This window comes from Perognathus longimembris, chromosome 10 (genome assembly GCF_023159225.1).
Source record: "Perognathus longimembris pacificus isolate PPM17 chromosome 10, ASM2315922v1, whole genome shotgun sequence".
In the NCBI taxonomy this organism is placed as follows: domain Eukaryota; kingdom Metazoa; phylum Chordata; class Mammalia; order Rodentia; family Heteromyidae; genus Perognathus; species Perognathus longimembris.
In genome coordinates, this window is record NC_063170.1 from 28521295 (window position 1) to 28547052 (window position 25758).

The 25758-nt window shown below is 35.7% G+C and overlaps 1 protein-coding gene across 1 annotated transcript in view; it reads left to right on the top strand.

The window, feature by feature from the left end:
• Itfg1 (integrin alpha FG-GAP repeat containing 1) overlaps positions 1-25758 on the top strand; it is a 174147-nt gene that overhangs the window by 109146 nt on the left and 39243 nt on the right. Inside the window, exons 11-13 of the mRNA XM_048355677.1 lie at positions 596-746; positions 4046-4154; positions 20240-20283. Coding sequence (XP_048211634.1) covers positions 596-746; positions 4046-4154; positions 20240-20283 — 304 coding nt within the window. The remainder of the gene's footprint in view (positions 1-595; positions 747-4045; positions 4155-20239; positions 20284-25758) is intronic.

The window sequence follows — 25758 nt, forward strand, 5'->3', positions numbered from 1 at the left end:
GAACGAACATTTGAATCCAATAATTAGGCTGCAGAATCTAAACTGATAACTTGTGGAGCATATACCAGAGAGAAAACCCAATAACTGCCAAGTGTATTCCTTCTGTTACCTGAGAAGACAGCAGTCCACCTGCTGCCTGGAAGGGCTGCTGAAGTTCACTACTTCAGGTTTACATAACTTAGAATTTCAGGGGGTCACTAGTTATAATCCAGATATTCATTGAGCAGTAAAATGTCTAAATGTGTGGATAATGACTTAGACCAGAAACTAGTAATGGAACATAGGGTCAATGACTGCGGAGTTAAGAATAGAGGAAGGAGGGATGAATTTAGAAATCCATGTAAAGAAGAGAGGCCAGCAACTTACTTGTCTCAAGAAAAAAAAAGGAGGAGGAGGAGGAGGATTTTTGCCAAAATCTTACAAAAGAGAGCCTTTTAGTCTTCTTACAACAATATTAGTACAATACCAGTTGGGTGTGAAATATTCAATGTAATTTCACCATATGCCAGTTAATATCTCCTTGATTCTCAGAAATCCCACACAATGCTTCAGAGCACTGTGTTATATTAACTAAATGCCTTTGTGTGTCCTACAGCAATCAACAGGCCTTCTTACTGGAGAATGTACCCTGCAATAATGTAAGCTGTGAGGAGGTGCACCGGATGTTCAAAGTCTACTGGGAGCTGACAGACTTAAATTTAATCAGAGATGCCATGGTTGCCACCTTTTTTGACATTTATGAAGATGTAAGTTCAGAGCTCTAGGTTGTGTGTGTGTGTGTGTGTGTGTGTGTGTGTGTATGTGTGGTTTGATGCCATCTGCTTCATCTTTCTGTAGCTTCCCCATTTGACTAAGACATGTAGAAGACATAATGAAAGCAAATTATGCTCTTTAATTACAAACAGTACAAGAAATGTATCCAATGCCTAACGTATAAAACTGTAACCTTTCTGTACATCAGTTTGATAATAAAAATTTGAAAGAAAAAAAAAAAGAAAGCTTCTTTTGATGTTAAATAACAAAGGTAACAAAGTTATTCATACAATGGCTGACCAGTACAGTGAAATAAGAAACTAACATTATCTCAATTTATGAATTCTTAAAAAATTAGGTTTTCATTTGGGGGTGAGGGGAGTGGGGAAAGTTAGTGAGGTAAGTAAGCAGGAGAAATGAGAGACGGGGGTAACAGTGTTTAAAAAGAAATGTACTCATTATCTTACTTATGTAACTAACCCCTCGTTCATTACTCTTACAATAAATAAAAAGATTAAAATTTAAAAAATAGTTTTGAGACTGGCAAATCTGCACTGCTGCAGCAAAAAGCAGAGGTAGATACTGAAGACATGCTCTCAATGGCAGAAGAAAGCATTAAGCATGTTTTATCCTTGGGTACCCTAAGGACCTATACTTGCAGATTCCTATCTTGGATGCAAGGTGATCTGATAAAAGGCTGTCCAGGCTCCTGATTTCTCCTTTCTAAACAGAAAAAAAGTTTACCTCTCCAAAAATGACAAATTTGGGAGAAACAAAAAAAAAAAAAACAAACATGGTAATTCCAGAACTAATATACCAAGTGTGTTCTTCATTGCAAGATAATTTATTTTAAAATATTAAATGGACATCAGGACATTTGTGCCTCCACTAACCCTGTTTCTGAACTTCCATTTATTTTGGCTGTAACTTATCCTCAATTCGATAAGTTGTTGAGGTGCTTCCTTCCTCCTTTCTGGTTTTGCTGCCACTGAATCTCATCTCACTTTTCTCATTAGAAATTTTCAAATATAAAACTAATTGACAGAAATATCACAGGAGAAAAATGTCAAGACAATTGACTTGTATATCATAGTTTTATGACTGTATATCACAGGCATCACAAGTGAGACTTAAAATTGTTTTTAAATCTGCCAAATAAACAAAAAGTTTATTTAAACTAGTGTGTCACCAAAATATCGCTTGAAAAGTAGAGCATAGTTAATATACTGGGAAAGCCCACATTGCTAGCATACAAAAAATAGGAGAAATTACTTGCCAGGAGTGTTACTTACAATGAACAAAAAGTTTTCTTCAATAAAATTAGCTTTTTGCCATTTTATTTATTTTTTTCCAATTTTTATTATCAAACTGATATACAGAGAGGTTACAGTTTCATACATTAGGCATTGGATACATTTCTTGTACTGTTGGCTGCGGAGGCAGGGAGGGTGGGCAGGGTCACATTCAGGACTAACAAGGGCAGATTAAAAGATACTTACCTCTTTTGATTTTAAAGGACTCTGGTTCCTATAAGAGTCCTTTAAAAATTTAAATGCAAATCTAACCAAAATGAAATATATTTAAATACTATTAATTAAAACTAAAATTGATTGTTTTTCATTTTGTTTATATTTTATTATTCAGAGTCATATATACGCACATATTTTTCAATAGTTTTATTTAAACATCATCTTAAATAAATAAGATTTATTCTTTTTTTAAATTAAACTTTTTTCTTTATTGTCTAAGTGTGGTACAGAGGGGTTACAGATTCATATGTAAGGCAGTGAGTACATTTCTTGTTCAACTTGTTACCTCCTCCCTCATTGTTTCACCCCTCCACCTTACCCTCTCTCCCCCGAGTTGTGCAGTTGATTTACACCAAATGGTTTTGTAGGTATTGTTTTTGGAATGGTTTGTCTTTTTGTCCTTTGTCTCTCAGTTTTGGTGTTCCGTTTCCCTTCCCCAGTTCTAATACCTGTATAAACAGTATCCAGGGTATTCGGATGAATATATAGTAGTAGCGGGGGTACAACCACAGGAAGGGAATACAAGAGAAACAAAACTGAACAAAATAATCGAACAAACAAACAGACAAGGAAAAAATAATAATAAAATACAAAAGATATGGTTTCACATGGGTATAACTCTTGTCTCCGTAATGTGGAGCTCATTTCACTTGGCATCATCTTATGTGATCATATGGGTGCAGCTGTTGGGTATTTTGATCTTCTACCATGACTAGCCTAATCTTGTACTAGCTATTCCCTGTGAGGGACACCATAGGGTTTATGCTTCTTTGGGTCTGGGTCACTTCACTTAATATGATTTTTTCCAAAGTCCTTCCATTTCTTTACAAATGGGGCAGTGTCATTCCATCTGATGGAGGCATACAATTCCATTGTGTATATGTACCACATTTTCCTGATCCAGTCGTCTACTGAGGGGCATCTAAGGTTGGTTCCATGTTTTAGCAATGACAAATTGTGCTGCAGTGAGCATAGTTGTACTGGTGGCTTTAGTGTGGTCTTGCTTGTAATCTTTTGGGTAGATGCCCAAAAGTGGGGCTGCTGGGTCATAGGTGCACTCTATGTTTTGCCTTCTTAAGAATCTCCACACTGCTTTCCAGAGGGGTTGAACAAGCTTGCATTCCCACCAACAGTGTAGCAGGGTTCCCTTTTGGCCACATCCTCTCCAGCATTTGTTTTTGTTGGATTTCCTGATAATGGACATTTTTACTGGGGTGAGGTGGAATCTCAATGTTGTGTTGATTTGCATTTCTTTTATGGCCAGTGATGTAGAGCACTTTTTCATGTGACTCTTGGCCATTCTCATTTCCTCTTCAGATTAGATTTATTCTTAAATGGTAAGTATGCTGTTAGCTTTCTGTCACTATGACAAAATGCCCAACATAATCAACTTAAAAAAATAAAAGTTTCATTCTGGTCTTAATCTATTCTTAGTTCTTTTTTTCAGTCACTTTGTGTGTATGGCAGGAGCCCATGGGAGAAGAAGCTGTTCACTTTATGGCAGCTAGGAAATAAAGAGAGGCAGGAACAGCTAGGGCCATATCTCCTTCAAAGACACTATACCTCATAACCTAACTTCCTCTCACACAAGGCTCTACCTCCTAAAAGTCTACCAGCTCCAATGAGTGCCACCAGCTGGCAACCAACCCTTAAACACATTGCCTTTGATGGAAATTCATCCAAACTAACACAAGCTATACATTTTACTGATCATTATTAATAACTGACTCTTAACCACTTTGTATTGTTATTCTGTTTTTCAGGGAATTTTGGACATAATAATATTAAGTAAAGGATATACAAAGAATGATTTTGCCATTCATACACTAAAAAATAACTTTGAAGCAGATGCTTATTTTGTTAAAGTCATTGGTGAGTATTTTAAGTATTAACAGTTTCATTTCCTTCCATCTTTTTCTCTTTCTCCATATATTTCAAAGAGCAGTAACATACTCTCATATACGTACAGTCCTCCACATCAGGAAATTAACTTCAGTACATCACCTGTTGTACTGAATATCTGTACATAGGCCCCATACAAATGTTATCACATCTCAACAAAAGTTTTGTCCAGAATATTTGTTGTATTTGTCATATCTTTTTAGATTTCTTCAAAGTAGTCTTTTTCTATCATCTTTATGTCCTAACCTGTCTTAAGGAATACAGCCTTGTGTTCTGTTAAGAGGACCCTGTTTCTCATTACCTAGTGGAGAACTCAGGCTTTTCACATCTCAGCATCAAGTCAAGAAGCATGTCATGTTTACCTGAGCCACCACTATGATGTCAACACATGTAGCTCACCTGCTCAAGCTAATGACCAGTTTCAAACAGGCAAAACTCAGTTACCCTCTTTTAATTAAAATTGTTTTCCTATTTGGTAGGAAAGTGTTCTAATATTACTTATATCCATTTTTTGTTCCAAACTTTTACCTACTATCATTATAGTGAAAGCAACTTCCTGAATCAAACTTCTATATTTGTCAAATAGTTTTTCACTATTATGTATCATTTCTGGAACATTTATGAGTTGGCACTGTACTGTTCATCTTGTACTTTCTTACCCCAATTCTTTTCTTTTTTCATTTCTTAATTGTTAAAGTGATGTACAGAGGGATTACAGTTTCATACATAAAGCAGTGAGTACATTTCTGATCCAACTTGTTACCTCCTCCCTCATTTTCCCCCCACCTTCCCTTCTCCCCACTTCCCACCACACCTTGAGTTGTACACTTGGTTTATACCATATAGTTTTGTAAGTATTGCTGTTACATTGGTTTGTCTTTTTATCCTTTGTTTCTCAATTTTTATATTCCCTTTCCCTTCCCTAGTTCCAACACACGTATATACAATATCCAGGGTATTAAAATCAGTTACAATGATATCAGGTCTTCTTTTTTTTTTTGTCTTTTCTTTTTTAGTACTGGGGATCGAACCCAGGACGTTGCACTTGCTAGGCAAGAGCTTTGCCACTGAGCTACATCCCAGCCCATTTCCTTACCCCAATTTTTGAATCAGACATTTCTCAAAAGAATTTTGGTTCCTTTTGGTAGAAGATAGTATTTAAAGGGCAGGCTCTACTAGGCACTGTGGCATTCTCCTCTAATCCTTGGGGATATTAAAGCAAGCAGATCATGAATTGGAGGTCAGTGTGGGTTATAATACTGACCTCTGATTAGCTAATCTGAGACTTGTCTTGAAATGTTAATAAACATATAAGTATATAAACAATCATCAAAGATAGGCTCTGGCTGTTTTTAATGGTAGGTTATTTTTTTCCAGATTCCATGTGAACCAATCCAAGGAAATACTAGTGTGGCTTCACATACATGCACATAAATATGCCTTTCTACCACAACTTCACATCTATATGTATAACCCTGAATTTTATAGCAGCTCTTTCACATGGAATCCAACATAGTACTTCAGGGTGTTCTCCGACCACTTCTGTGCATATAGGAATCTTCTCTAGAAATAGGAATTGGAATTCTCATTTTCCTCAGTATTCCTCAGTATTCTACTCATTCACTGTAACTACTTCACAACCAGCAAGTATCCCCTCCACTTAATCTGTGATTATCATGAAAACCTGACATTTTATTAAGCATGTACCAAAGTATTTCATTTCTTTTCAAAGACTATATAGCATTTATGCTATTGTATTTTTAAACTATTTTTTCTTTATTGTCAAAGTGAAATACAGAGGGGTTATAGTTTCATATGTAAGGCAGTGAGTACATTTCTTATCCAACTTATTATCTCCTCCCACTTTTTCCCCCTGCCTCCCTCCTCCCCCATGAAATGATGGAAACAAATGGTATATCACTGTTGTTGCTATTTTCAACATGCCATGTGAAACTGTGCCCTTCTTTTTTTTTTTTCTTTTTCATATTCCCTTCCCATGGTTTTACCCCTGCTTTTAGTACCCTGGATATTGTATATACATTTATTGGAACTAGGGAATGGAAAGGGAATACCAAAATTGAGAGACAAAGGACAAAAACACAAACCAATGCAACAGCAATACTTACAAAACTATATGGTGTAAACCAACTGCTATTGTGTTTTTAAGTTTGGTTTTCACATGTTGATTTCTAGTACATGGAAATATACAACCTTACTCAAATCACTCATTGATTCTTTGAGATTTTCTGTATAAGCACCCATCATCTGCAAAGGGCAGTTTTATTTATTTTTTCTAAGATCAATGCCTTTTATTTTGTTTGTGTCTATGTGTATGTGCATGCATTCACGCACATGCCTATGTGTGCACACATGAACACTTGAACATTTGGCTGGAAAGCATGGTAAGAATAAATACCTTTGTCTTGTTTCCAACCATAGAAGGAAGAATCCACTATTTACAATAAAGTATACTAACAGTAGAGTTTCTGTTTTGTAAGTGCTCATTTCTGTATTAAATTTGTAGACTCACAGTTTCCTAGTTTATTAGCGTTTTATCATGAATTAGTGTTGGAAGATAACTGTTTTTAAGTTGCTGTTGTTATGGTCAAAATCAAGTCATCCACAGATTGTTAATGAAATGTCACATTTCCCTTGTAGAACTATTTATTAAGTTTAGCATAAATAGCTAAACACAGAAAAGCAGCCAAGTAATTGGTGAGAGTTGAAAGGCTGGAACTCCCTTTCTAAGCAGCAGATTCTTTCTTACTAGGCTGATTCTCTCTTACTGAGTGGCTCGAGCCTTCATTATTGCTGTAGCCCCAAAGTATTGATACATTAGTTTAGCTATTATATATTTTTGTTACTCATTTGAGCATCTCCTCTCCTTTTCTACTTTCAAAACAATATTTTAAAGTTAAACAAACTTTTAAATATTGGTGTGCTGTCTGCATACTATGCCAAAGTACACAGTGTGAACAGTTTTTTCTCAATTTCCTTTTCAATTTTAAACCTTGAGATAGTAGTACAATGACTCTTTAAAGCATTTGCTCACTGTACTTACATGTGTAGTTTAAATACGGTAACCTGGTTCAGTTAATAGGAATACAGAAATGCTGAAGGTAGGGTTTGGGATTCAATCCCTTAAGGATGATCACTAAATTCAGTACAACCTTTTACAGAGGCAAACTTTAGCTACCAAAGATAGATTCAACAGATGTCACCTCTTTCAAAAAAGAAAAAAAAAAGAAAAAAGAAAAGCCCATCTTTATTGGGAGCTTGTGGCTCATGCCTGTAAGCCTAGCTACTTAGGGTGCTGAGATCTGAGGATCACCGTTCAAAGCCAACCCAGGCAGTAAAGTCCATGAGACTCTTATCTGAAATTTACCACTGAAAAGCCAGAAGTAGAGCTGTGACCCAAGTGACAGAGTGCTAGCCCTGACCACAAAAGTTCAGGGGCAGTACCCAGGCCCTTAGTTGAAGCCCCAGGCCAACGCATACACACACATACACACACACACACACACACACACACACACACACACACACTGTCTTAGTTTTGGATTAGTAAAACAATCCTTCATGGAGGAAAACACTTTGTTACTCTCCATTTATTTTAATATCTTCTCTAAGATATTTGAGAACCACTCTGAAATCTGGGGTATTTGTGCCATTTTTATTAGCATCTCTCCTAGTAGTATGTTTTACTATCTTTATGATTCCTCCAAGCCTAACACAGGGTCTGAACACATACAGGCAGTCTTCCAAAACATACCGATTCAAGGACAAATTCCTAACTTTCCCCATTTTCCAAAACTAGAGCCACAGCTGGCTACTAGTTCATTCCTTGAAATAAGAAAGAGTGCCTTACTAAGTAAGTTACCTCATCTTGCCTTAATGTCTGCTCACCTTTTCAGCTTCTCAGTGACCTAGAAACCAACTTGATTTTCAGGGTTACACCAAAAATGTACAAAAAGCATAGAGTAAAATGAGTAACAAGGGTATTTCCTTCCCTTTACCTTATTGGAATGGTATAAAAATACCTTTTCATTCCAACCTAGAATAAATTTTATTTGCCTCAAGAATATATATTAAATTAATCTAGGAATGGGTAATCACAGCACTGGAGGAAGATAGGGGTGTGGGCAGAACTGAGGCATGACAAATTCAAGGCCAGCCTAAACTATATAGTTCCAGACTGACCTATTCTACAAAACAGGTCCTTGTCTCAAAAACTTGAAGGTATCTGTGGCTCATACCTTTAATCCTAGCTACTCAGGAGACTAAGATCTGAAGGTCACAGTTCAAAGCCAGACTGGGCAGAAAAATCCATGAGACTCTTATCTCAAATTTACCACCAAAAATAAAAAAAATAAAAAAAAGCCAGAAGTGTGGGTTTTAAACCTCAGAGTAAGCAGCACTCAGGCCCTGAGTTCAAACCCCAAGACTGGCACCAAAAAAAAAGTTGAAGATTTATGCTTTCCAGAGCAGATGGTGGTCAATGGCAAATAAGACAATTTCAAATGCAGATGATATTAATTTTTTATTGTAGGGCAAACCAAGCTCTAACCACATTTAGCAAGCTATTCTGTTCAGCCTTACAGCCAATCTATAGTAAAGACTCTATTCTCTGTTCTCAGTAAAGAACAGGTCTTCTGTTCTTTGTAAAGACTGCATCTTCTATTCTTGTGAACAATTTGCTACCAAGGGCACATGATGTCATTGCTTTCTGTCCTTTAACCTATATGACACAGATTCATGGAATTGGCCTAGCAGTGATAAAGAGGTTCAGCTTCTGTGTTGTAACTAATATACCAACCAAAGAATGTAGTTTTCAATGTGAAGCAGAAAATGGTACAACTTTTTTTTTATGATTTTGGAAATTTCCCATGTGGAAAATTGCATTCATTTAATTTAGAATCCTGAATTTACTCATTTTTGCTTTTTAAAGTTAAAAATAAATAAATCAAAGGATTCTGGAGATAAGAAAGGCATCAGAAAGCATCCTGTTCATGTCCATGTCTATTTCTAAATACCTCACGGTAAACTCTGAGAATTCTCCAAAATGCAAAATAACAAAGACTTCTTTTATGAGTCCATTGATTTGTTTAAAAACTTATTCTACCACAAATCATAAGGTTTTTCCTTAACTACGTCTATCAGTTGATCCTGTTTTTACATTATTGGTCCTTCTTTAGTATTAGATAAATAAAAGTATAATTAGTCCTAATAAAATTATTGATTTTTTTAATCTTTAAAAGCAGATTCTAAATCTTTAATAACACAGTACTTTTATATACATCATCTCATTGCTCAGAACAATATCAACTTTTTTTCTACCTAGGTAGTAAATGCCAAGATGTGGTGGCTCAGCTACCTGGAAGGCTAGGATTGAGAAAATCCAGGCAAAATATTCATGAGACACCCTGCGCAGAAAAAGCTGAGCATAAATTTCATGCTAAATGATGAAAAATTGAAATCAAGGATTTCTATTGCCTACTGAAATTTCTAAACAGAAAAAGAAGGCAAGAAATAAGGAATATCAGGGCTGGGGATATAGCCTAGTGGCAAGAGTGCCTGCCTCGGATACACGAGGCCCTAGGTTCGATTCCCCAGCACCACATATACAGAAAACGGCCAGAAGCGGCGCTGTGGCTCAAGTGGCAGAGTGCTAGCCTTGAGCGGGAAGAAGCCAGGGACAGTGCTCAGGCCCTGAGTCCAAGGCCCAGGACTGGCCAAAAAAAAAAAAAAAAGAAAGAAGGAATATCAAATGGATCCAAATAGGGAAGGAAGAAGTCCAACTATCCACATTTACAGATAATAATCCTATATCTAATAACCCTAAAAACTCTACTCCAAAACCCTTAGAGCTGATAACCATGTTTAGCAAAGTACTGCATTATAAAGTCATACCACATCAGTAGCTTTTCTCTATACCACCTGTGAATAGATTGAAAGAGAATTCAGAACAATAGCCAAACAAAAACAGAAAAACTGGAAATAAGTGTAAACAATGAGAACCTTTAGAACCTTTAGAGCAGAAACTATAAAACTTTTTAGAAAGAACTCAAAGATGTCTGGGTGTGCAAAGACTTCCATATGCAGAGATTGGCAGAACTAATACTATAAAAAAAAATGGCCAAAGAAAACATAGAAATTCAGTGCAATACCCATTAAAATTCCAAAGTCAATCTTCACAGAGATGGAGAATACAATAAAAAAAAAAAAATGTGTGTGGAAGCACAAAAGGCCCTAAGTAGTCAAACAATCCTGAGCAAAAAAAAAAAAAAAAAAAGTAATACTAGAGACTAAGTCAGCAGAGATACCACTGGTTAGTACTTCTGAGTAATAATAATCTAGAAGAGTCTCCATTTGGGTACAGGAGGCTTTAGTTTTATAAAACAGGATAATTTTGCATCAAGGATATTAACATAAATACCAGAAACATATTTTATAGAAAGGTCACAGGAAATAAGATATCAACTTAAAGCAATCATTTCAAGGAAAAATAACTTTTTAATCATTTCCCTTCTACGCTTTCCTTTGATTAGTTGTTTGCCTTAAGTCAGAAAGTTATGAGTATGTAATTGCTCTTTCAAAGCCATGTCCAGAGCTTATTGTGCTCTAAAGTTATTGTTATTCTAATGCTCCAACCAGCCTATGCTAAATGTCATCTTTTTTCAATTAGGAAGATTTGAGTATTAAGCTTCTAGACTGGCTCCTAGTAGCAAACTGACACCTGGCCCGGCTGTTCAGAATCACAGCATTTGTGGGAAGATGTAGAGCCCTATGTATTTCCAAATCATGGGACTCAGTCACCTGAATCAAGACTAAGTCCTGGCTTTAATTTTTTTCCTATTGCTATCAGCTACATTTTCAGATTCCAAACCCCAACTAGCTAACAAATATATATACTTTATATTTTCCCCAGGGTCTTTCAAATTATAAAGTATCTTCACTTTTACTTACCAAACAAGGTAACACCTTTCATTTTAATTTTTTTTCATTTTTCTGCCTGACTCCAGGTTTTATTGAAATAATAGGCAAGTTCATTTCATATCAGCTGTAAACCCCTCCTCCGGGGATAACTAGCAAGGAATGCTACAGAGTCCATGTCTTGGGAGAAGGGCAGTAAAAGAAGGAAAGGAGAGATCAAGGGAGGGAGGAAGAAAATAATAGGAAAAATATATCCATGGATGTCTAAAGTAATGTTGCCCATGGTTTTTAGTATTTATGTATGAATATGGCTATATTTTGGGTTCATTTGTCATTTGTGTAAAGAAGCTAATTTACACTGAATTACAGAGCAAGAATACAATTTTTTATGTTAGAATTTTCTTTTCTCATACATAGACAATTGCATTCAGTGTGGCTTAATGTGAAATGATGGAATCCCAAGCATTGGTATTTTAAAAGAAACAGGAATTGGACACTATTGGACATTCTTACTGGGGTGAGATGGAATCTCAATGTTGTTTTGATTTGCATTTCTTTTATGGCCAGTGATGTAGAGCACTTTTTCATATGTCTCTTGGCCATTCTCATTTCCTCATCAGAGAAGTCTCTTTTTAAGTCTTTAGCCCACTTTTTGATGGGGCTATTGGTTCTTTGCAGTTTTGTTTTGGAGGAATGTAATTTTTTTAGTTCTGCATATATTTTAGATATGAGGCCTTTGTCCGTTGTATGGCCAGTAAAGCAGATCAGAGACTTTTATCTCCAATCAGCTACCAAAAAAGCCAGAAGTGGAGCTATGGCTTAAGTGGTGAAGTGCCAGTCTTGAGTACAAAAGATCAGGGATGGTGCCTAGTCCCTGAGCTCAAGCCCCAGGATAGGTACACACACACACACACACACACACACACACACACACGATATTATAAAATGTAGTTATACGCCTATATTTTATAATATAAACAACAATATATAATTACAAATGTTTATGAAATAGCTAAAAATCTTCAAACTTCTTAGAGTAAGTTTTATCCAAGTTCACCTACTCAGTAAACATTTAGTGACACTTGAAGGAAGAGTGTAGAGAAATACATAAAAAAAAATCAAACAAAGCAGTCTTTGCCTTTAACAACCTCAGAATATTCAACACAACAAATTATAGGAGGCTGGAGTTAAATGCAGTATCCTTCCTATTCAAGTTTCCTTTACTAGAATGAGCAATTTTCCTATTTCAGTTTAACCTTCTCAGTTGATATTATAGTTACTGAACAAAAATCAGTTTTACTTACCATACACTTTTAGATCAGACATTTAAGTGTCCTATTTTAGAAAAGTAGGCTTGCTTTAATAGTAAATTCAGACTTGGCACATTTAGGGGTCTTTTTTTCCCCTGACTAAAGCACAAATGATGGAAATTTTATTCCATTATCACTGGGGAAATTATATTCTTGTACTTATTTAAAGTCCTAAAATTAAAATTTCAAGATGACATTGTAGAAATGCTATAGAGTCTACCTTATTATGCAACAGAACATGTAAGCATTTTTTATTGATAAGGTTTTAGTTTGGAATTTATTTTATTTTTTATGATAAGAATAAGTCTGTTATAAAAAAAACTTGGAAAACCTAAACACTTAAAAGTTGTACTCTGCCATTTGGTAATTAGACAGCTACTACAGTGTGGTGCATTCTCCACTTGGCTTCTGCTGACTTCTAAAGTTTCAAGTTCACTCAGAGAAGCTACAGCAAGAAGAGCTGATACTTTTAAATCTGGAAATCCAGACTTGTACAATCCTTTGTTTTAAAAAATGCAACTATATTGTTCATAATACATACAATTGTTTATAAACTGTATATACATTTATATGTGTGTGCATATAAGTGTGTGTGTGTGTGTGTGTATATATATATATATATATATATATATATATATATGGTCTGTAGGGTTTGAACTAAGGGCCTTGTACTTACTAAGGAAGCAGTCTACTTCAGTCATGCCCTATAGGATGGTTATTAAAATTTAAATTACTCCATTATCAATTATTAAATTATAGTACTTTAAGTACTATAATGTTATGTATTATGTAAGGAAACAGAGAAAGCAGAAAATTAGCTTTAACAAAAATAACTTACCTTCCTAGTTATTCACATGTTTTTCTTTGGAGAGAACCTATCTCCCATGATCCAGCCTCATTCCTTGACTTAACTCCTGTCATTAACATGTGAGTAACATTAAACCTTACAAGGGCTTTTTATTCTTTTTATATACAGGGCTTTTTATTCAGACCACTTTTCTTTGTGCTAGGGCAAAATATTAAGACCTTGAAATTAACCTCATAGCAATAAATGTAGAGCAAATTTTGCTGTCATAGAATTTGGAAATATTTTATAAACCTTACAAATTATTTTGTCCAACTATATTACGTCAAAGCTTTTTCTAAAACCACAGAAGAAAGCAAAGTAAAATGATTTGCTCATGACTACACATTGAGTTAGCAAATGCAGCAAGAAGCAGCCCTAACTTGATGAGATTTTCCTGTACTGCATGAATAAGATGCCCTGAAGGAGCAGAGCTTCTGGTTTCTACCATTGTTTATATCAAATAGTCACTTTAGGATTCATTCTTACTCAGGAACTGAGAATATATATTCATATGGTATAAATAGAAACAAAGAAGGAAAAACCTATTCATAATAGTAGATGTATGTATATATGTGTGTGTGTATATATGTATATGTATATGTATATGTGTGTGTGTGTATATAGCATATTGTATTTCATTTTCCAGCAGGATGTAACTCAGTTTTCTTTTTAGAGGAACTTCTATCTAATTTTATTATTTATTCCTGGATGATTGAATCTACATATTAATATACTGAAAATAAGGGAGAAATGAGAATTCACATGTCATTTTTAGGGCCTATAAACATCAAGAAACCTAATGCTTTTCAAACTTTTTCTTTTTTAGTGCTGTTTCTGGAGCTTGAACTCGGAATAGGCTCTGACTTTGACCTTTGTTTTCAAGGCTAGCTCTCTACTACTTGAGCCAGAGTTCTATTTCCAGCCTTTTGGTAGTTAATTGGAGACAATAGTCTCGTGACTTTTCTGACAAGGGTGGTTTCGAACTGCAATCCTCAGATCTCAGGCTACTGAGTGGTTGAGATTGCAGGCATGAGACATCAGCACCAGCTTTTTTCAGACATTTTTTTAATCTTATTAATTCATGAAGAGAAGGAAGGAAGGAATATGGATGCAAACACATGTGTGCCTTTCTGTCTAATAGAAACACACTAGGGTGAGTCACAAAGGGTTTTAGTGATAAGGCCAAAGCTAAAAGTAAACTCTTCTGTAGTATTTCTTAGCAAAAATAGTAGGATAACTACTGGAAGAAGCTAATGACTTTTTTTTTCTTTTTTTTTTTTTGGTGAAAATTGAAATTTACACAGCTAATAGAGGCCAGAGACAGTGTGGGAAAAGTCTGCCTTACCTGCTGCAATAGCCACTGAAAGGTGAAACTGTGCTACATGTGAAACAGTCATTTCAAACTTAGAGCCTTTATGATGATAATGGGAAATTCAGAATTTCTAGTTAAACAATACTAATAGCATGATTATTAAGCTTATGGCCTGGTATTATAACTTTTGAATCTGCAGTTGCCAAAAACACAGATATGAATACTTTCTCTGAATTCTGTATACATCTCTATAAACTGTTAATAATAGTTTCTACTTTGGCCTTATATAAAGTTCTTTAGAGAAAAGTTCTAACATTAATATTATTTATTAACATTTAGATCTTGTCTGTAATAATGTGAAACTTAGATTTCCACAGGAAGCCTGATAAAAAATGAAAATAAGAAGCCAAAATTTTAGTTTACTATATACAAAATAAAAGAGACAATTATGTAATTTTGCGTAAATACCCTCAAGCATGCTAAACAAGACAAGCAAAAATACAGAAAATACAATAATTTAGCTATTCATTGGTTTGCTGTCTCTAATAATAGGGTAATGGATTCTTTAAATGAGTTAGTTCATTGTTAAAGGTGGTAGCTTCATCATCTTGCAAAGACTTCCCTTTATTTTGTGACTGTAAGTAATGTAAGGACCTAAAACTTCAGTTTCCTCTTGGAAACAGATGTATTTCACAGTTCCATAAAAGAATTAGAGAATTTTATTTCTACCCAGGTGCCAGTGGCTCATGCTTGTAATCCCAGCTACTCAAGGAGGCTGAGAACTGAGAATCAGAGTTCAAAGCCATCCTAGGCAGAAAAGTCCATGAGACTCTTACCCCAAATTAATCACCAAAATTCTGGAAACAGAGCTGTGGCTCTAGCACTACCATTTAGCACAAAAGTTGAGGGATAGTACCCAGGCTCTGAGTTCAAGCCCCAGGACTGGCACGCTCACACACACACACACACACACACACACACACACACACACTTACATTTCTAATGTGAATTCATCTGACCGTGCCACTTTTCAGAAGACCTGTGAATGCTTTCTAAAGATCTTTGATAACCTGTTGGGGGATAATTTTGCCATCTACATTTTTAAAAAATTTGAATATTAGGCACAGTTACTCTGTTTCTGTGATTTTGTTTTCCCAGCACTAGCATTTGAACTCAGGGCCTCACACTTGCTAACTGGAAGTGCTACTACTATGCCTCCACTCGTTTTTTGCCAAGTTGATTTTGAGATAGCCATGCTTCATACTCTGGTATACACCTGGACCACAGGAAGCTATTTGGGGGTTCCTGACATAGCTGGAATGGCAGGTACATGCCACTAAACCAGCTTCTTTCCATTTATATGGACTTTCATGGACTTTTTGGCGCAGATTGGCCCAGAATAATGTTCCCATCCTCCATCCTCAGACTCTCACATAGCTGGAATGACAGGCAACATCCACCACACCTAGATATTCAGACCTTTTTTGAGACAGGATCTTCCTAAATTACCCAGGCTAGCTTCAAACTTAGAATCTGCCTTCCTCAGCCTTGGAGTTGCTAGGATCATACATGTGCACCACACCTAGCTTATTTCTGTTAATTTTTTCCAATAAAAATGTCAGAAAGGTGGCCAGTGATCTGTGCATAAAAGTACTAGGAGTTTAACATGATGTTCATTAGAGAAAAAGTTGGTACATAAGAAAGAACATAAATATTCTTATAAAGATGAATGGCACATACACAATGGCATTCTATGCAAAATTATGGGACAAATCTGAGGCTAATTAACTACTCCTCCTAAAAAAATACAAAATAGAGTCTGCTGTGATTTCATTTATATAGTATTTTAAGCTTTGTATCTATTGGCCCATTCCAGCTCCCATTACAAAATACACACTGGGTGGTTTAACAACAGTAATTTTTTTCTCACAGTTCTGGAGGTTGGAAGTCCAAACACAAGGGGATGCCAAGATAGATTTTTCTTCTCAGGTTTCTTCTGGAAGCTTGTGGCATCTCATTGTGTGCTCACATGACCTCATCGTAAGCTTCCGTACCTCTTATTAGGAAACACCAATCTTTTATCAGACCCATGACTTCACTTAGCCTGACGTTCATATTGCCACACTGGGAGTAAAGAATTTAACATCTGAATTTGGAAAGGACACATTCAGTTCATAGCAATCTGGTAGTATATATAATAGGGGAAAAACAACAACAACACTTTTTCCCCTCTATTTTACATAGTCTGCAACCCAGACCACTTCACCCCTGGTTAATAAGATGTGTTGGAAATCCCCCATATATACTAAACAGTTGATTCTGCTATTGTCTACATGCAGATGTCAGATTCGTATTACAGGACTGCTTTCCACTTTAGATGCCAACTATTAGTCCCAGTTTGTAACCTCTATTTCTAAGTGACTGCCTATACATAAGTGTTTCATAAAAGCTTCTTTCTTGACATTGACCAATTTGCTCAATCAAATAATTTTCAGCAAGATAATTTGAATGAAGGTATTCATGTAAAGAGATAATTTGAAGCTGGGCACTGGTGGTTTGACCTGTTACTCTAACTACTCAGGAGGCTGAGAGCTGAGAATCATGATTTGAAGTCAGCCCAGACAGAAAACTCTTGGATACTTACCTCCAGTTAACCACCAAAAAGCCAAAAGTAGCTCTTGTGGTAGAGCACCTGACTTGAAAAGGCCTCAGGAACAGCACCAGGCCCTCAGTTAAGCCCCAAGATCAGTGCACACGTGCACATACACACACAAACACACACACAAAGGTAATTTTAATGAAAGTGTGCGTGTAAAGAGACTTACTATTTAAAAAAAAAAAAAAGGCTAATGCATGTAAAAGCTGGCAAGTCTAAAATCTGAAGAGATTATGTCTCAGTCAAGGTGATTCTCTTACTCCAGGCAAGGTCACCCTTTTGTTCTATTAAGGCCCTCAACTGACTAGATGAGACCCACTGGTTGGAGAGCAGTCTACTTTTCTTACTTCACCAATTTAAATGTTAAACTCAGCCTACAAATCCATAACATAAACAGCCAGATATCTGGACACATTCTGGCCCAGCCTAGTTGATATAAAATGAACCATTATATTTGCTATCCAAATTCTTCATCAAAGATTTACAAAGAAGATATCAGAGTAAAGAATAGGTGTTAATAATTAAAGGTCATCCAGCAGCCCCACTTTTGGGCATCTACCCAAAGACCACAAACAAGAACACACTAAAGCCACCAGCACAACAGTGTTCTTCGCAGCACAATTTGTCATAGCTAAAATATAAAACCATCCCAGATGCCCCTCAGTAGACAATGGATCAGGAAAATGTGGCACATATACACAATGGAATTTTATGCCTCTATCAGAAAGAATGGCATTGCCCCGCTCATAAGGAAATGGAAGAACTTGGAAAAAATTATACTAAGTGAAGTGAGTCAGACCCAAAGAAACATGAACTTTATGGTTTCCCTCATAGGGAATAATTAGCACAGGTTTAGGCTAGTTACAACAGAGGATCACAAGAGCCCAATAGCTATGCCCTTACGAACACATAAGATGATGCTAAGTGAAATGAACTCCATGTTATGGAAACAAGTGTTATATCACTGCTATAATTACTTTCAATATGCCATGTGAAACTGTAGCTTCTTTTCTTGATGATCCTCTTGAATCCCCTTCCTGTGGTTGTCCCCACGCTATCACTGTATCTCATCTGAGTACCCTGGATACTGGTATTAGAACTAGGGAAGTGAAAGGGAATATCAAAATCAAGAGGCAAAGGATAAAAAGACAAACGACTCCAAAAGCAATATTTGCAAAACCATTTAGTGTAAATCAACTGAACAACTCGTGGGGGGAAAGGGAAAAGGGGAGGGGGGAAGGGGGAATGAGGGAGGAGGTAACAAACAGTACAAGAAATGTGCCCATGGTCTAACATATGTAACTGTAACCCTTCTGTACATCACTTTGACAATAAATAATTCTTAATTTAAAAAAAGAAAAAAATAATTAAAGGTTAGTATCACAAGGACCAGCTTAGCATAATCATCTAATCTACATATGAGGTATAAAACAGATTGCTAAGTAAATAAGTACTGTCCAACAAGATAATTGTTTAAATGAAGTTTCTTGAAAATTACTTTTCAGAACAGTTCAAAAGTACCAGTGTCTACCTATAGATAGTTGAGGGAAGAAAAGGAGGGGGATGGGTAGGGCATGGAAACTCAGAATAAATAGTGGGGACCAGACACTGTGATTAGCTAGGAAACTTAAACACTGAAAATAGTTTGCAGTGGAAAATACTTACTTCACTGTTTTCTCGGGTTGTAATGTACAGTAGGGAATGAATAAACATCTGTCTTTGTGATAAAATTGCTTATGCTCATCTGATGCCTTTGTACTTTACAAACTCTGTATTCTGATTTGTTTGGGCTACTATAACAAAATACCTTCAACAAAGTAACTTATAGACAGCAGAAAACTGTTGTTTAAATTCTAGAAACTCAGAGTCCAAGGTGAAGTCACTAGAAGGCTGGTGTCTACTAAGGGCTCACTCCACTTTCAGGATGGTGCCCTGTTGCTGTGTCCTCACATGACAGAACCAGCAAAGAATTTGCTCAAGCTCTTTTATAAGAACAGTCGTTCTGTTCATAAGAGTACAGTCTCCTTGACTTCAATACTGGCAAAGCCTCACCTCTTAATCTTAACATATGGTCACTGGGTTCTAACATGTAAATTTGGAAGACACCAACACTTAGACTTCAGACCTTGCCTAACTACAGCACTTGTATTATGATTGTCATTTCACAGTCATAAATGTGAATGAACATAAGAAAGTATTGTCCTGCTGGTATATTTTAATCCACTAACAAGTATTTATCATTTATTGAAATAATTTGTGACTAATGAGGAGAACTATCAGTTGTCTTTTTCACTTATAATGTACAGAATATTCCACTCATAGCATATAATAATGGCTTTCTTACAAAGGTATCACTTCACTAGGAAAATCATAAGTAGTCATAGTTATGTTTCAAACTCACGATACTTACATAAATATTTTTCTGATCATCTAGTCTTTTATTTCTTTGGTTATTACAGAATCACTAGGGTATATTCTCCATAATAGTTATTAAGAGTGCTCAGAATCCTTGACCTAGAACCTTTGATGGGATAATAGTTATTAGGGGTACTCAAATTCTTTGACCCAGAATCTTAATGGGATAAATGGGAAAAGACTACTGTGAGATATTAAGTGCTAAATGCTCCATTTGTATTTCTCAGTATACATTTTAATTGAGTTGTATTGGGCACTCTGGCAGATTCTAATCCATCCCTCCAATTTACCCAAGCAACTAGAAACCAACAGTACTTATGGTAAATATAACCATAATTAATTATCTCACCTATGTAATACCCAAAATAACATCATCCTGACCCCTTAGTAAGGAATTTTTGAAATATTGGTATAAAGTGAACAGAACTTTAATTTTCTCATACCTAAAGAATTTTAAGTGATTTCTGCTCATTGTTACAAGTCAATGAGTATATTAATTGCTCTTGGAAGAAACTAGACCTTACTTTAAATATAAGCTTATAGTTTAATAGTAATAATAACCTGTTCTTTATTTTTCCACAGTTCTTAGTGGTCTGTGTTCTAATGATTGTCCTCGTAAGATAACAGTAAGTAAACATAACTCTTAGTTATAAATATTACTATGAAAATCCTGTGTATGATATAGATACACATAAAATATGTTATAGTCAGGCGCTGATGGCTCATGTCTGTAATCCTAGCTACTCAGGAGGCTGAGAGCTGAGGACTATGGTTCAAACCCAGCACAAGCAAGGAAGTCTGTGAGACTTACCTACAATAAACCTCCAGAAAACTAGAAGTGACACTGTGGCTCAAAGTGATAGAGCACTAGTCTTGAGCTGAGGAGCTTAGGGACAGCGCCCAGGCCCAGAGTTCAAGCCCCACAACTGATTGTGTGTGTGTGTGTGTATATACACATATATATCTTATAGATTAAAGTCAAAATTATCATTAGTGTGTAGCGGTTACTAAAGTACCCTTCATTACTCTGGAAAACTGCTGAAATTAATTTTGCTAAAAATTTTCTTACTATAAAGGTTATCCAATACATGAATGTTCTTTGTAATACTCTCTTATTGTTTCTGAACATTTTGGCACTTATAATATTTGATTTCACTTACTTTTGTAGATTAGATGCATCTCTGTACTGTAAACCGCTGCAGTCAAGAAACATGTTCATCTTTCTGTACCTAGTACATAGCACAAATCAACTCATACTTGACAATTAATGACTGTTTTATAGTGTCAGTATTAGTTTTCCATCTAATAGAAGGGTTCAGTAAAATAACAATGTAAAAATCACCAGGATGTTCATGTAAAGTGTAATTAGAATATTACATTATATTTGAAAGCATGAGGATCTGATACTTTGTTTCATAAAAAATTACTCATCATTTAAAGGATAGAAACTGAGGTTAGTAGGTAAATTACCTGGTTACAGAGCTATTAAGTAGAAGAATTGCAAAACTAGGTGTTAAAATATTAGGTGTTTGGATCATAGGTTCGTATTGTGACTATCCCCCTAATGCACTATATCACCAATGTTTTACATGTAGACAGAACTTTCTATATTTAAAATCATACGAAGGGGTACCTTCTGATAGATATGGTATAATGTTAATGTTAATTAGCTCAACTATACAGTATACAAAAGCAGCACCATCCTAACAGCTTCATAAGGATTTTTGAAATACTAGTTTAAAAGAATTTTCTAATACTGTCCTTTTGTTTCTGGACCAAACAGATCCTAAAATTCAACTTGCAGCTCTGAAGTACTTAGGAAAGCAGGACTGGCAGAAAGAGGAGGGTTAGTCTTCATTGCATGGAGTACTCTAGGGGTGGTCCTCCCAACATAGCAACTGAAGCAGGAAAGCCAAGCCTTTGTAATCCTGTACCACTCACATATTGTATTCAGACAATTCTCAGGAAAAATCTATAATTTATATGAGACAGCCCCCATTAATAGAGAAAAAATGTTCATGTAATACCCAAGGGAATATGCATCTTAGTTTTGAAGGGAAGATTGGGACAATGGGTTCTTACATCATTCACAGACACCAGAGCATCTACTACAAGTAGGAGGTGGTTACCGGTCCAGGAAAAAATTCAAAACAAAATCAGTGAGAACTGGAGAGGCTGAATCTGCCAAGGTAGAAGCTGCTGCCCTATTTCCAGCACCTTGGGGTGCTTTGGATGATACCCTGATGAAACTAGGTTTTTCTAGAAGATGTCCAGTAAAGCCAACATTTGTAAATGCAAAGTAGGCACTAGGGCCTAAAACACAGAAGGAAAGATTAACTGCAGGGTATATGAGAAAGCCAAGTACAGTATGTAGAACAAAGGACCCATGTTCTCTAAAAACAAATTACAGGTTTTGAGAAAGAGGAACTTGTAATGTGAAATATTGTTACAGTTCATTTGATTAGTTATTGTTATTCATTTTACTATACTTAATTTATAAATGAGACTTTAACATAGATATGTAATATATAAGAAAAAACAGCATATATAGCTCGTGTATTACCCATGACTTCAGGCGTCCACTGACAGTTGAACTTCTCTTCAAGGTCTGTGAACCACTCTGCTGAGGATAAGACTAGAATACTATATCATTCACAGATTTGCTAAGTTCTCACTGCAGCCCTATGAAATCAATACCTTGATTATCTCTGTTTTAAGAAGAGGAAATCAAAACTCAGAGAAATAAAAAATAATTTGTTCACAGTGGAAGAATGGATTGAGAAAATATGGTCCATATAATCAATTTACTCAACAATTAGAAAAAATGATATTGCATGGTTTGCAAAGAAATAGGAGGGGGCTGGGGATATGGCCTAGTGGCAAGAGCACTTGCCTCGTATACTTGAAGCCCTGGGTTTGATTCCTCAGCACCACATATACAGAAAATGGCCGGAAGTGGTGCTGTGACTCAAGCGACAGAGTGCTAGCCTTGAGCAAAAAGAAGCCAGGGACAGTGCTCAGGCCATAAGACCAAGGCCCAGGACTGGCAAAAAAAAAAAAAAAAAGAAAGAACGAAAAGAAAAGAAATAGGAGGACCTGGAATAAATTACATTAAGTGAACTTATGCCCAGAGAAGCAAAGGTTAAATGTCTTATCTCATGTAGAAGTTAAAATTAGTTTATAAATATGTAAATAAGTACTTTGGGTCCTATACAAGTGTACAGATGTATTAACTGAAATACAGTAGATTCAGGGGATAACTCAAACAGTGTAATTCCTTAGAACGGCAAAATAATTGTTCAACAAAATAAACACTAGGGAATGGATGCTTGAAAGGGGTGTAATGGGGTCAAGAGGAGGGGATAAACAAATGAAGACAAGAGGTAGGAGGCAGAATGCAATCAAAATTCAATATATGTTATACAAAATTAAGAATTGTGAGAGGAAGGAGGTGGGTTGAGAAGGATAGTTGATAATGTGGAAAGGGGTGATACCAGTCAAAGATGCATTGTATTCATAACCTTCTTTGTTGAATGGCAACTCCTGTATACAACTGCTTATAGATAATAAAAGTATTTTTAAAATAAAATAAATTGAGTACTGATGGCTCACATGTGTAATCCTAGATATTCAGAAGGCTGAAACCTGAGGATTGTAGCTCAAAGCCAGGCCAGGCAGGAAAGTCCATGAGACTCTTATCTCCAGTTAACCTCCTGAAAAACCAGAAGTGGAGCTGTGGCTCAAAGTGGTAGAGAGATGGCCTTCAGCAAAAAAAAAAAAAAAAAAAAAAAAAAAAAAAAAAAAATCAGGGACAGCACCCAAGCTCTGAGTTCAAGTCCCATGACCGACAAAAATAAATAAATAACTTTCTCAAGGTTACACAGAAAAATATATGGAATTGAAGACATTTGAACCCAGAAAGTCTGACTTATTTTCAGAATTTAGAAACACTAAAACTATTCCCAGGATGTGAAATATATATAGTAAACTCACAGACATTCAATTAATAGATTTTGTTCATCTCAGTCTGTTGCAACATACCGTAGATTGGGTGACCATAAAAAAATTATTACAGTTTTAGAGGCAGATTGGGTGACTAAAAGAAAATAAAAAGTACCACAGTTTTAGAGGTTTTGAGTCCAAGATCACATGGTTAGGTTGTAGTGAGGACTTTTTCTCGCTGGCTTGCAAATTGCTCTGTGGACATATAGAGTCAATTCTAGTATTTTCTTATGAGAGCACTAATCCTATCATGAAGGCTTCACCTTCATGATTTCATCTAAACTTTATATTTTCTTCCATTAATGATTTGTAATTTAATTCCATTCTTGTGAAAGATAGCCTTTCTACACTATTAATGCTTCTAATCTGTTATAGTTTTTATTTTGTGGTTTTTTTCCTCCTAAAGAAAGTTGTTCAAACCATTTTGAAAGCGCAGTATTAAAATTTCCAGTTATTTATTGTTGAATTGCTTATTTCTCTATTTCTTCATATAGTTTGGAATATATGAAGAGCTCTGTGTTCTTGACAGTTGATGCTATTTATTTATCTTTAATACCAGTTATTCATATCTAATAAAAATTAAGGTGTAAAAGCTCATCTGATCTAAGGAAGACCTTCAATTCTCATTTTTTTATGTTGGTATGCTAACTTTCATGCTTTTACCTTATAGTATGTATTGTCTTTCAATTGAAAGTGTCTCCTTTTCTCCCCATTTTCATTAGCATATGTTAGTGCTACAAAGGGGTTTGTTTCACCATTACATTTCTGTCCAGGCATACCCAAATCATACTCATCTCCTCTGTCACCTTCTGCCATTTCCAGCCAATATCTTGGAACCAATTTATCCCAATTTCTTGGAACAAATTCACAAGATTTATTGCTCTATGTTCACATGTAAGTATAGACTATTATACCCATTATATACCTAGTATATCCCTCCCTCCCCTCTTGCCCAACCCCTTGCTGTTTAGCTGTTCCCAAACAGAGCCTGTTTTCCATTCCTGTCATTTAGATTTTTTTCCAGTACCAGGGTTTGAACTCAAGACCTCACACTTGCTGAACTCAGTGGGCATTCTACCATTTGAGCCATACCTCCAGTCTCACTTTTTGCTGGTTATTTTGGAGATTGAATCTTGCAGATTTTTTTGCCCAGGCTGGCTTCAAACCACAATCCTACAGACCTCAGCCTCCTGAATAGATAGCTTTACAGGTGTGAGCCATAGCTACCTAACTCTATCATTCGTTTATAAGGTCTACATATGAGAGAAAACAATGTTTGTCTCTCTCAAGTCTGGCTCATTTAGCATAACATGATCTGTACTGCCATCCATTTTTTTTGCAAATAACATAATTTCATTCTTTGTGGCTGAATAATACTATTCTGAATAATACTGTATATACTGAATAATACTACATATACTGAATAATACTGTTCTATATACTATATTTTATTCATATTCACCACAATCTAGGCTAATTCCATATTTTCTAGTGTGAATAGTGCTGCTATAAACACTTCTGACTTGTTTTCTTTTGGATATATGAATGGGAGTAGTATATCAGGACCATGTGGTAGTTCTACCTAGTTTTAAACCTCCATACTGATTTCCATTTACATTCTTACCACCAGTGAATAAGGGTTCCGGTTTTTTCATTCCCACATCCTCACCAACATTTGTTGTTGTTTGCTTTCTTGATAATAGGCATTCTGGGTTGAAGTGGTGTTTTGATTTGTATGTTCTTTGTGCCTAAGAATTTTGAACATTTCTTCATGTGTTGCTTTGCCATTTGTATTTCTTTTGAAAACTATTCATTTACCCACTTACTAGTTTGGCTATTTATTCCTTAGGAGTTCTTTTTATATTCTAGATGCTAATATTTTATACACTGGCAGATGTGAGGTTCTTTTGGAAGTATTCTTTTTATTCTGGAAATGGTTTTCATTGCTGTTGAGAAGTTTTTTATTCAATGCAAGCCTACTTTTCAATCACTCATTATTTTTCAGCATTTGGGTTCTATTCAAGTAAGTATTATCTGTGCCTATATCTTCAGGTGTTTCCCTGTTTTTCTCTAGCAGTTTTAAAGTTTAGGCCTTATAT